Below are 15,459 nucleotides of genomic sequence, written 5' to 3' on the forward strand. Positions count from 1 at the left end.
ACGGACCAGACTAAAGCCACATCAGCTGGCCAGATCCACAGATTTGGACTAGGGGGGGGCGGAGGCCCTCTACAGGAATCATAGAACGTAACAGAGCAGTACAGGCCCTTCGGCCCTCGATGTTGCGCCGACCTTTGAAACCACTCTAAAGCCCATCTACACTATTCCCTTATCATCCATATGTTTATCCAATGACCATTTAAATGCCTTTAATGTTGGCGAGTCCACTACTGTTACAGGCAGGGCATTCCACGCCCTTACTACTCTGTGTAAAGAACCTACCTCTGACATCTGTCCTATATCTATCACCCCTCAATTAAAAACTATGTCCCCTCGTGCTCAACCCCACCATCCGAGGAAAAAGGCTCTCACTGTCCACCCTATCTAATCATAGATTATCATAGAATTTACAGTGCAGAAGGAGGCCATTCGGCCCATCGAGTCTGCACCGGCTCTTGGAAAGAGCACCCTACCCAAGGTCAACACCGCCACCCTATCCCCATAACCCAGTAACCCCACCCAACACGAAGGGCAATTTTGGACACTAAGGCCAATTTAGCATGGCCAATCCACCTAACCTGCACATCTTTGGACTGTGGGAGGAAACCGGAGCACCCGGAGGAAACCCACGCACACACGGGGAGGATGTACAGACTCCGCACAGACAGTGACCCAAGGCGAAATCGAACCTGGGACCCTGGAGCTGTGAAGCAATTGTGCTAACCACAATGCTACCGTGCTGCCCCTCTAATCCTCTGATCATCTTGTATGCCTCAATTAAGTCACCTCTTAACCTTCTTCTTTCTAAAGAAAATAACCTCAAGTCCCTCAGCCTTCCCTCATAAGATCTTCCCTCCAGACCAGGCAACATCCTGGTAAATCTCCTCTGCACCCTTTCCAATGCTTCTCCATCCTTCCTATAATGCGGCGACCAGAACTGCACGCAATACTCCAAATGCGGCCGCACCAAAATTTTGTACAGCTGCAACATGACCTCATGGCTCCGAAACTCAATCCCTCTACCAATAATACCTAACACACCGTACGCCTTCTTAACCCTCACAACCTGGGTGGCAACTTTCAGGGATCCATGTACATGGACACCAAGATCTCTCTGCTCATCCACACTACCAAGAATCTTATCATTTGCCCAGTACTCTGTCTTCCTGTTATTCCTTCCAAAATGAATTACTTCACATTTTTCTGCATTAAACTCCATTTGCCACCTCTCAGCCCAGTTCTGCAGCTTATCTATGTCCCTCTGTAACGTGTTACGTCCTTCCGCACTGTCCACAACTCCACCGACTTTAGTGTCATCGGCAAATTTACTCACCCATCCTTCTACGCCATCCTCCAGGTCATTTATAAAAATGACAAACAGCAGTGGCCCCAAAACAGATCCTTGTGGTACACCACTAGTAACTGGACTCCAGGCTGAACATTTCCCATCAATCGCCACCCTTTGCCTTCTTCCAGGTAGCCAATTTCTGATACAAACTGCTAAATCACCCTGAATCCCATGCCTCTGTATTTTCTGCAATAGCCTACTGTGGGGAACCTTATCAAATGCTTTACTGAAATCCATATACACCACATCAACTGCTTTACCCTCGTCCAGCTGTTTGGTCACCTTCTCAAAGAACTCAATGAGGTTTGTGAGGCACGACCTACCCTTCACAAAAACGTGTTGACTATCTCTAATCAAATTATTCCTTTCCAGATGATTGTACATCCTATCTCTTATCAACCTTTCCAAGACTTTGCCCACAACAGAAGTAAGGCTCACTGGTCTATAGTTACCGGGGTTGTCTCTACTCCCTTTCTTGAACAAGGGGACAACATCTGCTATCCTCCAGTCTTCTGACACTATTCATGTAGACAATGATGACATAAAGGTCAAAGCCAAAGGCTCAGCAATCTCATCCCTAGCTTCCCAGAGAATCCTAGGATAAATCCCATCCGGCCCAGGGGATTTATCTATTTTCACACTTTCCAGAATTGCTAACACCTCCTCCTTAAGAACCTCAAACCCTTCTAGTCTAGTAGCCTGTATCTCAGTATTCTCCTCAACAACATTGTCTTTTTCCTGTGTGAATACTGACGAAAAATATTCATTTAGCACCTCCCCTATCTCCTCGGACTCCACGCACAACCTCCCACTACTGTCCTTGACTGGCCCCACTCTTACCCTGGTCATTCTTTTATTCCTGACATATCTATAGAAAGCTTTAGGGTTATCCTTGATCCTACCTGCCAAAGGTTTCTCATGTCCCCTCCTGGCTCTTCTTAGCTCTCTCTTTAGGTCCTTCCTAGCTAACTTGTAACTCTCGAGCGCCTTAACTGAACCTTCACGTCTCATCTTTACATAAGCCTCCTTCTTCCTCTTAACAAGTGATTCAACTACTTTAGTAAACCATGGTTCCCTCGCTCGACCACTTCCACTCTGCCTGACAGGGACATACTTATCAAGGACACACAGTAGCTGTTCCTTGAACCAGCTCCACATTTCAACTGTGCCCATCCCCTGCAGTTTCCCTCCCCATCCTATGCATCCTAAGTCTTGCCTTATCGCATCATAATTGCCTTTCCCCGGGGTTCCTGTTCCTGGTTACTACTGTACAGTGCATGTGAGCATTGCGACTTGGATGGGTTGATTCACGGCTGAAACGTTGCCCTCTTTAGCCCAGGAGCCTTACTCGTGTCCTGGGCTTCTGATGTTTCTGCTGGATTCTAACCAACGCGGATTTTACAAGATCACATTTGAATCGACTCTCAGTGCCAATCATACTTCAGTGTGTTAGTGTCTCTCAGCGAAGGGGGAAAGAAAATCACACAGGATGCAGAAATCAATTGCTGAAATAACGGAAATAGGATTATTGCACTGCAAAAGGAGGGCCAATAGCAAGATGTACAAGAAATATTAAATGCTTCTTAAAGCACTGGTCTAGTCGGAAAATGAGGGTCTGTCCCTTGACACAAATGGCATTCCGAACATGTCATACGCCAAAAACGCAAATCAAATGTCTGTTGTACTTTGCAGAGGCAACATTTGACAGAACGGAGTTTAAAACGGAAAACAAACAGGCTTAAGAGATGTCAGGAAACCAGCCGTGGAAAAACCGGGAGCTTCCCAGCTATTTTTGTGACATTTTGGATGCAAGTGGATTGTTCTCAACATTCTGGCTTCACCCAAAATAAATTACCTTCTTTTTTCTTGAGTGCTTCATCATAAGCCATGACTGGAATTTAAAATACTGCCCGCGTGTGTAAACATTTGGAAAACCAGGTGTTGCAGCAGTTTGCTGGTTTCATCTGAATATAATCCTGCAGCACATGAGAAAGAGAGGGAGAGGCATCTTATATATTTCAACATATCCCCATTGACAACACACAACCATCAGGAAGAACTTTTCTGGGGTTAAGGAATGATGTGATGGGACTTAAGCTACGAAGGGGTTTTGTACCAATTCGATGTTCAGTTACTGAGCAAAGGAGGAATCTGAGCAAAGGAGGAGCCAGTCTATCTTCAACATAGCACAGTAGCGTAGTGGTTAGCACAGTTGCTTCACAGCTCTAGGGTCCCAGATTCAATTCCCATCCTTGGGAATCATTAACATGTTTGACAGATAGATCTATAGAATTCATGCAGTGCAGGAGGCCATTCGGCCCATCATGTCTGCACTGACTCTCTGAAAGAGCACCCTACCTAGGCTCCCCCCTCCCCAATCCTATCGCCATAACCCCACCTAACCTGCACATCTTTGGACACCAAGGGGCAATTTTATCATGGCCAATACACCTAACCTGCACATCTTTGGACTGTGGGAGAAAACCGGTGCACCCGGAGACATGGGCCGGGTTCAAATCTGGGTCCTCGGAGCCGCGAGGAAGCAGCGCTAACCACTGCGCCCCCATGCCGCTCCGAAAATAATAAATTCTGCATCTTGTACACAAATTCTTCTATAGCCTCACCAAATTCTATATTTGTAATCCCCTGCAGCCCCAAACAAAACCTCTGCACTCTTCCAATTCTGGCCTCTTCCTAAATCCCAATTTATACCATTCCGCCATTGGCGGCCATGTCGTCAGCTAACAAGACCCCAAACTCTGGAAACCCCTCCATAAATCACTCTGCCTCTCTCTCTCTCCATAATCACTAGTCCCTATTTCTCCTTATGTGGATCAGGTGTCAAATGTTGTTTGACAGGGGAGCACGGTGTGGCGCAGTGGTTAGCATTGTTGCCTCACGGCGCCGAGGTCCCAGGTTCGATCCCGGCTCTGGGTCACTGTCCGTGTGGAGTTTGCACATTCTCTCCGTGTTTGCGTGGGTTTCGCCCCCACAACCCAAAGATGTGCAGGGTAGGTGGATTGGCCACGCTAAATTGTCCCTTAATTAGAAAAAATTAATTGGGTACTCCAAATTTTTTTAAAAACTGTTGTTTGACATTCACCTGTGAAGTGCCATTGGACATCTTACTATGTTAAAGGCACCAAGCAAAAGCAAGGTGTTGTTATTGGAGACAGGTTAGGAAGGGACACAAATTACAAAAGCATTGGCGGGTGAGGTATCAAGCGATGGAAGTGTGCAGATTCACAGCAAGCGTGGGAAACGGCAAAGCTGGATAACCGATGAGTGGCAAACACTTGTACACAACAGCGCGGTGGTTAATTAAGAGTCACTTTGGGCTCCTGGAACATCCTTGGGTGGGGGGGGCAGAGAGGAATTTCTCAGTTTTTCCTGGATTGTGTCTACCCCTCCCACGGGATTAGGCAATTGTGTGAAGTGAGGGTGGGTAGGATAGAGAAAAACGAGCATGATGGTGTGTGCGTATGTTACACCATGTTGGGAAAGGAGAGGGTTCATGGGCTGACTGCTTTGGTTCCTCGCTTTAGAATGTTTACAATGCCATACCTCAAACACAGATGGCTCAGAGGGTTATAAATTCATCCTAAAATGTTGCAACAACTCTTTATAGTCTCACCCAGTTCCTTCCCCTCCAATATCGTTAGTTACTCCATTAACACTCTTGATAAGCTACAATTAAAATGGTAAACTTTATCCGTACAGGTGAATAAAAAAGAACCACACAAGAAAAGCAGGGAGTTCTGCCAGTGCGTCGACCAATACGCCTCCCCAAAATAAAAGTATGTCATCAGTTAGCCCATTTAACACTCCTGCCTCTGAATCTCAAGGTTCTGGGTTCTAGATGGAAAAAGGGGCAGCACGGTAGCACAGTTGCTTCACAGCTCCAGGAACCCAGGTTCGATTCCTGGCTTGGGTCACTGTCTGTGCGGAGTCTGCGCATTCTCCTTGTGTGTGCGTGGGTTTCCTTTGGGTGCTCCGGTTTCCTCCCACAGTCCAAAGATGTGCAGGTTAGGTGAATTGGCCATGCTAAATTGCCTTTAGTGTCCAAAAAGGTTAGGTGGAGTTGCTGGGTTACAGGTTATAGGATGGAGGCATGGGCTTAAGTAGGGTGCTTTTTCCAAGGGCCAGATGGCCTCCTTCTGCACTGTAAATTCTATGATTCTAAGTCCACTCCAGGGCCTGAGTTGGATAGACTAGAACTTTTTTCCCTGGAGCGTAGGAGGCTTAGGGGTGACCTTATAGAGGTCTATAAAATACTGAGGGGCATAGATAAGGTAGATAGCCAACATCTTTTCCCAAAGGTAGGGGTGTCTAAAACTAGGATCCAGAAGGGCATTTTTTCATACAGAGGGCGGTGAGTGTCTGGAATGAGCTGCCAGAGGCAGTTGTAGAGGCTTGTATAATTTTGTCTTTTAAAAAGCATTTAGATAGGAAAGCTGGGTATAATAATAATCTTTATCTTTATATTCACAAGTAGGCTTACATTAACACTGCAATGAAATTACTGTGAAAATCCACTAGTCGCCACTTTCCAGCGCCTGTTCGGGTATACTGAGGGAGAATTCAGAATGTCCAAATGACCTAACAGCATGTCTTTTGGGACTTGTGGGAGGAAACTGGAGCACCGGAGGAAACCCGCGCAGACACTGGGAGATCGTGCAGACTCCGCACAGTGTCCCAAGCCGGGAATCGAACCTGGCGCTGTGAAGCAACAGTGCTACCCACTGTGCTGCCATGACACCCATATAGAGGGTTATGGGCCAAATGTGGGCAATGGGGGGGTAGCTTAGTGGTAAAATATGGGCGGCATGGACAAGTTGGGCCGAAGGGCTTGTTTTCTTGCTGTAAACTTCTATGATTTTGTGAGCACTAGTATCGAGGCCATCACTCCGATGCAGTACTGACGTCATGATGCACCGCCATGGGCTTTCGTCTTTCGGATTGGACTTTAATTGAGGCCCCCATCTGCCTGGTCAAGTGGATGTAGAATCTCCATTGGCACTATTTGGAAGAAGAGGAGAGGAGTTCTCCCCCCCAGTGTCCTGGTCAATATTTATCCCTCAATCAACATCACAATAGGATCAGCTCATGATCACATTGCTGTCTGTGGGAGCTTGCTAGGTGCAAATTAGCTGTCATTTACATTAAAATTACACTAAAACTACATTAAAATTTACACTTCAAAAGTACTTCATTGGCTGCAATGCGCTTTGAGAGGTTTGCGGATTGTGAAGAGCACGATATAAATGCATGTCTCTATTTCCGTTTTTGGTCCAATGCTGTGTGCAAAATGATTTTGCTTTTGTCCACAAGTTACTGCACTGCAACCAAACCCTTGTTTGTAAAGTACTTTGGGACATCCTGAGACATGATACAGTGCTGTAGAAAAGCTAATTCTTTCTCAAGTCTCCCATTAAAATTTCATATGTCCCCTCCATGCCACGCTATTTAAGCTATTTCAATTCAAAGCACAAACAACATTACTTTCAATACTTTAAAACGTAAACTAAAAACTGGTACCAGCAAAGGAGTGACTACGGAACTATTAGATTGCCATAAAAACCCCAACTGATTCAGTAACTAGGGATGGAAACCTGTTGTCCTTAACCAATATGGCCTATGTATGATTCTACTCACAGCGCTGACTCTTAACTGCCCTGTAAAGTGGCTGTGCAAGGCATTCAGCTGCATAAAATTAGTAATCCAGAGGCCCAGGCTACTGCTCTGGGGATCTGGGTTCAAATCCCACCATGGCAACTGGTGGAATATAAATTTAAGAAATAAATCTGAAATGTAAAGCTCGTCTCAACTATCATCGATTGTCAGAAAAAACCCTTTTGGTTCACTAATGTCCTTTTGGGAAGGAAATCTGCCATCCTTACCTGGTCTGGTCTACTAGTGACTCCAGACCCACGGCAATGTGGTTGACCCTTAACTGCCCTCTGAAATGGCCTTGCAAGCCCCTCAATTCAAGGGCAAATAGGGATGGGGCAATAAATGTTGGCCTTGCCAGTGACACCCACATCCCGTAAAGAATAAAACAATCAAACTGTCGCAGAGGCAAACAGCGATTTCAGAAGGAAGCTTCTTCAGGGCAACTGGGGATGGGCAAATAAATAGCAGTCTCGCCAGAGAGAGGCACACATCCTGTTGATTAATTAAAACAATATCTCTTTGAAGGCAACACGTGGACTAATTTTAACAATCAATTTTAAAGTATTAACATAGTTGGGAGTATTAACTGTGAGACATCATTTTAGCATAAAGCGAATCTCTAATTAGTTACTTTTTTCGGGTTAACAATAAAAACTTCGACAAGTCAATTTTTAAAGTATACGGTTAGTCTTGCAACATGTTCACCAATCCAAGATTTAATCTTAATTTTTTTTTTATTGTCACAAGTAGGCTTACATTAACACTGCAATGAAGTTACTGTGAAAAGTCTCTAGTCGCCACATTCGGGTGTCTGTTCGGGTACACTGAGGGAGAATTCAGAATGTCAAATTCACACAACAAGCACGTCTTTCAGGACATGTGGGAGGAAACCGGAGCACCCGGAGGAAACCTGCAGACTCCGCACAGACAGTGACCAAAGCCGGAATCGAACCTGGGACACTGGCACTGTGAAGCAACAGTGCTAACCACTGTGCTACCTTATTTCCTATCGCGTTATGTTGACTGATGATCAAGATTAATTTTAACACCGACTTTCATTTTTTTAAAATCGCATGTTTTGCCTGAGCATTAGACCATAAGAGCCAAATTAGGCCATTCAGCCCAAGATGTCTGCTCCGCCATTCGATCATGGCTGGATCAGGATTTGGAACAATGATCAGCCACGATCATAATAAATGTCGGAGCAGGCTCAAAGGGTAGAACAGCCTCCTCCTGCTTCTATTATCTATGTATGTTTCTATGCCATTATCCAAGTCGTTAATGAAGAATGTGAACAATTGAGGCCCCAGCGCAGATCCCTGTGGGGCACCACAAGTCACATCCCGCCAATTAGAGTACCTACCCATTGTCCCTACTCTCTGTCGCCTGCCACTCGACCAATTTCCCAGCCATGTCAGTAATTTGTCCTCAATTCCTTAGGCTTCTCCCTTAAATTAAGGAGATGAAGATAATGTGGGACTCCAGCAGAAGGCCTGGGCGGGGGGGGATTAGGTAGATGACAAACATGTTGGAGAAAGGGACTGAAGGATACACTGAGATTGTGGGGGAGTGAGGAATTCTGTACTCATATCCAATGAACAGCAATTTGCCCCTCACCACCCCATGATAATATCCTGTCTCTTCCCCCACCCATGGATCAATGACAGATTTCAGTGAACGGTATGTGATTCAGAAAGCAAACTACTTCCAAAAATAGTGTGCAAAATTTAAAATAATTTACTGCTTTATATATTTAAAAAAAGAGAGACATTAACACTACAAAAGGCGAGTGATTATCATAGAATTTGCAGAGCAGGAGGCCATTCGGCCCGTCGGGTCTGTACCGGCTCTTGGAAAGAGCACCCTACCCAAGATCAACACGTCCACCCTATCCCCATATCCCAGTAACCCCCCCACACACCCCACCACCACAAAAGTCACATTCCCCACTGGTGTAGATGTGATATTTGACCTTACACTAGCTCAGATGGGTGCCTATTTTCCTGGGCTCCTCTGCTTTCCCGCCCTTTTGCTTCACCTCTGCGCATGCGCGCCCTCCCAAACCCGCCCCGCGGAGGCTGATGAATCGCAATCCCCTTCGAGCAGCCGCACGCCAGCGCACTCGCCCCGGTCGCGGTATGCAGGAAACGCCGAGGCTTTACCCGCCCAGGTAGGCCCACCCTTCCCCCTCCTCCCCGTGGAGCCGATTCCCGCTCGCCGCTGAGCCCGAGCCGCCGTTATTCACGGCGGTCGGGGTTTTTTTTTTGTGCTTGTTTGTTTCGCCTTGCAATCACCGTCGCCCACTCGGCGGGTGCCGCTCTCACCGTGAAGCCGCCCGGGGCCGCCGTTCCTCGCCGAAGGCCGCCATCTTGTTCGGAGAGGAGAAGCCGGGGAGGGCAGGCCGGGCTCATCGAGCGCAGAGCGCATCGATCTGCAGCCCTGGGACACTTGGTTGGGGGGAGGGGCGACACTCCAGAGTATCCATGTGACAAGTGGTCTTCCACAGGGATCAGTGCTGGGAACTTTGTTGATTGTGATATATATATAGGCTTTTTAGGACAATACAACGGGTCTGATTAGTAAGTTTGCGGACGACACCAAGGTTGGTGGAATTGCGGATAGCAGTGGGGACTGTCAGAGGATACGGCTGGATATAAATCAGTCGGAGACCCGGGCGGAGAGACGGCAGATGGAGTTTAATCCGGACAAATGTGAGGCAATGCATTTTGGAAGGTCTAATACTTGTGGGAAATACACAGCAAATGGCAGAACCCTTAAGAGTATTGACACTGGATTGGGTTTGTTTATTGTCACGTGTACCGAGGTACAGTGAAAAGTATTTTCCTGCGAGCAGCTCAACAGATTACTAAGTACATGAGAAGAAAAGGAAGTAAAAAGAAAATACATAATAGGGCAACACAAGGTAACAACGCAAGCACCGGCATCGGATGAAACATACAGGAAGAAACTACGCAAGAAACTTCAGAGAGAGGCGGGACTTTGTACGCAAACAGGTCCCATCCTTCCCACGCCTCCCGCCAATAGCGATTCAGGACAGAATAGTCTCTGGAGGAGAGGGTAGAGTCTTGGATATTTACAAGGTGCTCATGAAGGGGGAAGAATCCCAGACGGAGGAGCTGAAACTCAAATGGGAGGAGGAAGTCGGCGGGGAGATGGGGTATGGGCGGAAGCCCTGAGTAGGGTAAACTCAACCGCAACGTGTGCCAGGCTCGGCTTGATTCAGTTTAAGGTCGTTCACCGGGCTCACATGACGGTGGCTCAGATGAGCAAATTCTTTGGGGTAGAGGACAAGTGCGCTAGATGCGCGGGAGGACCAGCGAACCACGTCCACATGTTTTGGGCATGCCCTAAGCTTAGGGGTACTGGGAGGGATTTGCGGATGTCATGTCCCGGGTGCTGAGAACAAGGCTGGTGATGAGTCCAGAGGTGGCAATTTTTGGGGTTTCGGAAGACCCGGGAGTCCAGGAGGAGAAAGAGGCCGATGTTCTGGCCTTTGCTTCCCTGATAGCCCGGCGACGAATACTGCTGGCATGGAGGGACTCAAAACCCCCGAAGACCGAACTATGGCTTTCGGACATGTCAATATTTCTGGGTCTGGAAAAAATCAAGTTCGCCTTGAGGGATCTGTATTGGAGTTCGCCTGAAGGTGGCAACCATTCATCGACTTCTTCCAGGAGAGTGAATGTCAGCGGGGGTGGGGGGGAGATTAGGGTAGAGTAGGAGGGATAAACAGGCGGGGAATGTAGGTGGGAGAGGAGCGGGTATATGCATTATGGTTTGGTTGAAATGTTGGTTTTCTGTTGATGTTTGCATATTTCTGTAATCTGTAACTGTTTACAATACCAAAAAATACCTCAATAACATTGTTTGTTAAAAAAAAAGAATCTTCAGAGAGTCGTGAACACCGCCCAGTCCATCTCACGAACCTGCCACCCGTCCATTGACTCCATCTACACCTCCCGCTGCCTGGGGAAAGCGGGCAACATAATCAAAGACCCCTCCTACCCGGCTTACTCACTCTTCCAACTTCTTCCATCAGGCAAGAGATACAGAAGTCTGAGAACATGCACGAACAGACTCAAAAACAGCTTCTTCCCCACTGTCACCAGACTCCTAAATGACCCTCTTATGGACTGACCTCATTAACACTACACCCTGTATGCTTCATCCGATGCTGGTGCTTATGTAGTTACATTGTATACCTTGTGTTGCCCTATTATGTATCTTCTTTTATTCCCTTTTCTTCCCATGTACTTAATGATCTGTTGAGCTGCTCACAGAAACAAACTTTTCACTGTACCTCAGTACACGTGACAATAAACAAATCCAATCCAGGGGTGTAGTGTTAATGAGGTCAGTTCATAAGAGGGTCGTTTAGGAGTCTGGTAACATGCAGAGGGATCTGGGCGTACATAGAATCATAGAATTTATAGTGCAGGAGGAGGCCATTCGGCCCATCGAGTCTGCACCTGCCCTTGGAAAGAGTACCCCACTTAAACCCGTGCCCCCACCCAATCCCCGTAATCCAGTAACACCACCCAACCTTTTTGGACCCTAAGGGAAATTTATCATGGTAAATCCACCTAACCTGCACATCTTGGACTGCGGGAGGAAACCGGAGCACCCGGAGGAAACCCACGCACACACGGGGAGGATGTGCACACTCTGCACAGACAGTGACCCAAGCCAGAATCAAACCTGAGACCCTGGAGCTGTGAAGCAACTGTGCTAACCACTGTGCTGCCCTAGGACATTCAGTGTACCCAAACAGGCGCCTGAGTGTAGCGACTAGGGGATTTTCACAGTAACTTCATTGCAGTGTTTTTGTTTAATAACTCTAGAGTACCCAATTCATTTTTTTCCAATTAAGGGGCAATTTAACGTGGCCAATCCACCTACCCTGCACATCTTTGGGTTGTGGGTGAGAAACCCACGCAGACAAGGGGAGAATGTGCAAACTCCACACGGACAGTGACCCAGAGCCGGGATCGAACCTGGGACCTCACTGCAGTGAGGCAGCAGTGCTAACCTGCTGCGCCACCGTGCTGCCCCAATGTCATTGCTGTGTTAATGTAAGCCTACTTGTGACACAAATAAAAATTATATTATATTATACAGGTCCACGGGTCACTGAAAGTGGCAACATAGGTGGAGAAGGTAGTCAAGAAAGCATACGGCGAAGGATCTTGCTATTGTGGAAGGAGGCGAAGCCCCCTAGTCTGGAGGCCTGGATAAACGACATGGCTGGGTTCATAAAGCTGGAGAGGATTAAGTTTGCCTTGAGAGGGTCGGCGCAGGGGTTCTACAGGCGGTGGCAACCGTTCCTAGACTATCTCGTGGAGCGTTAGAGGAAGGTCGGTCAGCAACAGCAGCAACCCGGGGGGTGGGGGGGAACGGACGGACGAGAGATTGTTTGAGGGGATGGATGAGCGGGAGATAACATGGAGGGTGGGGGAAACTGGCACGTGCGGGCGAGAGCCAGTGTATAAAGCTATGTAAATATACCATTTTGCCATGTATATATCTTGCTCAGTGCGATTTTGTTACGGGGGGTTATTGTTTGTATGGGGGAAAAAATTGTGTTGTTAAAAAACTTTAATAAATATATTTTTTTTTAAAGAAAGCATACGGCATGCTTGCCAAATACATAAATAGGATGGGAATAGAGGGATATGGACCCCGGAAGTGTAGAAGGTGTTAGGTTAGAATACGTTAGGTTAGAAGCTTGAGTGCATAGTCCTGGGCTTTGGAATGTGCCGGACCGCAACACCGAGGTCGGGGAAAACCCTTTGCACTGGAAAACCAACAAGTCCAAAGATGTGCGGGTTAGCTACATCAGCCACCATCAATGCACGCGGGATGATGGGGCGAGGGAGTGGGATGTCCCCCCCCTCCCTCCACTGGAACAAGATTAACCTGGAGTTCGGCAGTCGCCAAGGCCTTCCCTAGGGCATGGTACCTGAAAAGGGAGAGAGAAGTCCTTTAAAGTTTTTTTTCCATGTCTACATACAAGTTAGCTGCAAAGAACAAAGAAAAGTACAGCACAGGAACAGGCCCTTCGGCCCTCCAAGCCCGTGCCGACCATGCTGCCCGTCTAACCTAAAAACTTCTACACTTCCGGGGTCCATATCCCTCTATTCCCATCCTATTCATGTATTTGTCAAGACGCCCCTTAAACGTCACTATCGTCCCTGCTTCCACCACCTCCTCCGGTCGCGAGTTCTAGGCATCCACTACCCTCTGTGTAAAAAAAACCTCCCTCTAAACTTTGCCCCTCGCACCTTAAACCTATGCCCCCTAGTAATTGACTCTTCCACCCTGGGAAAAAACTTCTGACGATCTACTCTGTCCATGCCCCTCATAATTTTGTAGACTTCTATCAGGTCGCCCCTCAACCTCCATCATTCCAATGAGAACAAACCGAGTTTATCCAACCTCTCCTCATAGCTAATGCCAGACAACATCCTGGTAAACCTCTTCTGTACCCTCTCCAAAACCTCCGCATCCTTCTGACAGTGTTGCAATGTGATGTAAAGCACAGTTTGGTTTTCCCTTATATACCAGTAAAATAAGTGTGCCACCTGGGCAAGTGGCTCTTCACCAGTGACAAACTGCGTTGGTTTCCTCCGGGTGCTCCGGTTTCCCCCCACAAGTCCCGAAAGACGTGCTTGTGAGGTAAATTGGACATTCTGAATTCTCCCTCTGTGTACCCGAACAGGCGCCGGAATGTGGCGAATAGGAGATTTTCACAGTAACTTCATTGCAGTGTTAATGTAAGCCTACTTGTGACAATAATAAAGATTATAATTTGTACTATAATCAATTAATGTTGCTGTGTGTATTTTCTGACTCCTTTTAACAGAATGCGAGGAAGAATGGTAATGACACCACATTGCCAATAGGAGGCAGAAAGACAAGGCAAAACATTGCACTTCGATTCCTTCGTGAATCTAACCATAATGATTCTTTTTTTTAGCACGAAGTTCAGAGAACAACGGGAAACAATTAATTCCCCGGACCCCAAGTGAAAATCTGGGTAGATCCTGAAAAAAAAAAACAACCAGATGGGTTTTATTTCAGAATAAAATCAGCAGCATCAAATGGGAAATAAATATTCTCAAAATAGGCTTGAAAAAATATTTTTAAATCATTCACAACGGAAACCCCCAATTTTTCCTTCAAGATCCAAGCTGAGTAAATTCTAAACAGCAAAATCAAACGTGGAGAAATGGAATGGGAAATTGACATTCTCAAATGTAGCCTTCTTTCAATGTATCAAAATGCACTTGTTTCCAATCCACCTCAAAGTCTGCACACATTCCAATGAAAGGATTTTATTTTGTAATTTAGAAACAAAGGATGAAAAATAAACTTGGAAATGAATACTTTTGAAGGTTGGTTTAAATATAAAGTTTTTAAATGAATTGGGGTGGGGGGTGGGGGGGGTAAATAAAAGTGAATGGCCTCACCCCAGATGGGACTCGAACCCACAATCCCTGGCTTAGGAGGCCAGTGCCTTATCCATTAGGCCACTGGGGCTGCGTTTCATTCAGTGAAATCCGGAGCTCTTAGCTACCACGCTGCGACCTGAGCTTCCTTATTTGGGCTGCAGGGCTGTTTAGTTTGACTTTCACCTTTCAGGAGCATTGCCTCTCTCTCCCTCTTCCAGCACATCTTAAAAATGCAAATCGTTGGGCAGCTGGGGAGGGGGTTAAAATGACAAGAGAGACTGCTTGGAGTGAGTGAGTTTGCCCAGTTAGGTAGACAAGAATCTCACAGGCTCACCCACTGTGCTTTGTGGTGGCTCTGTCTGTAATTAAGGAATCCCTCCATTTCCCTTTGATGAAGCTCCTCTTTCTTTTGAAGCTGCTTCCATTATCTCCCTCACTGCTTATTTAAAGAGAGGAGCAGCTAATATCTGAAAAGCTCAAAGCTAATTCCAGGGGGTTAATCTAAGAGTTTGCTTAAAAACTCACCATCACCCCAGATGGGACTCGAACCCACAATCCCTGGCTTAGGAGGCCAGTGCCTTATCCATTAGGCCACTGGGGCTGTGCTCTGTAGTGCCTCCATCTGACACAAATGGGCAACCTCCACATCTGATTATCTTTGATGTGGAGATGTCAGTGGTGGGCTGGGGTGGGCACAGTCAGACGGCACCTGTTCGGGTACACTGAGGGAGAATTCAGAATGTCCATAATGACCTCTTTCCGGACTTGTGGGAAGAAACCGGAGCACTGGGAGGGAACCCACGCAGACGCGGGGAGAACATGCAGACTCCACACATCAATCAATAATAATGAAAAGCTTGTGAATGCCGATCATCTCAAGATGGGCCTTACCTGCGGAGCTGTGGCTATTTCTTTTGTGGGATTGCTTTTGAAAAGAAAGGTCGTTGATGAAACTAACAGCTGGAA

At 46.8% G+C, this 15,459-nt stretch overlaps 1 protein-coding gene and 2 non-coding genes across 5 annotated transcripts in view; all 3 read right to left on the minus strand.

Annotated features, from left to right (window-relative positions):
* hmgxb4a (HMG box domain containing 4a) overlaps window positions 1-9,465 on the minus strand; it is a 63,467-nt gene extending 54,002 nt beyond the window's left edge. For all 3 annotated transcript variants that reach the window (XM_072492039.1, XM_072492038.1, XM_072492041.1), the window contains exons 1-2: window positions 9,346-9,465; window positions 3,204-3,324 (exon numbers count right to left, since the gene is read on the minus strand). In XM_072492039.1, coding sequence (XP_072348140.1) covers window positions 3,204-3,230 — 27 coding nt within the window. In that variant the 5' untranslated portion in view covers window positions 3,231-3,324; window positions 9,346-9,465. The remainder of the gene's footprint in view (window positions 1-3,203; window positions 3,325-9,345) is intronic.
* A 5,043-nt stretch (window positions 9,466-14,508) lies between these two features.
* trnar-ccu (transfer RNA arginine (anticodon CCU)) lies at window positions 14,509-14,581 on the minus strand. The gene has a single exon. It is a non-coding gene; the product is annotated as a tRNA-Arg (tRNA).
* Window positions 14,582-15,021: 440 nt separating this feature from the next.
* trnar-ccu (transfer RNA arginine (anticodon CCU)) lies at window positions 15,022-15,094 on the minus strand. The gene has a single exon. It is a non-coding gene; the product is annotated as a tRNA-Arg (tRNA).
* Window positions 15,095-15,459: the final 365 nt, after the last annotated feature.

This window comes from Scyliorhinus torazame, chromosome 29 (genome assembly GCF_047496885.1).
Source record: "Scyliorhinus torazame isolate Kashiwa2021f chromosome 29, sScyTor2.1, whole genome shotgun sequence".
Classification (NCBI taxonomy): domain Eukaryota; kingdom Metazoa; phylum Chordata; class Chondrichthyes; order Carcharhiniformes; family Scyliorhinidae; genus Scyliorhinus; species Scyliorhinus torazame.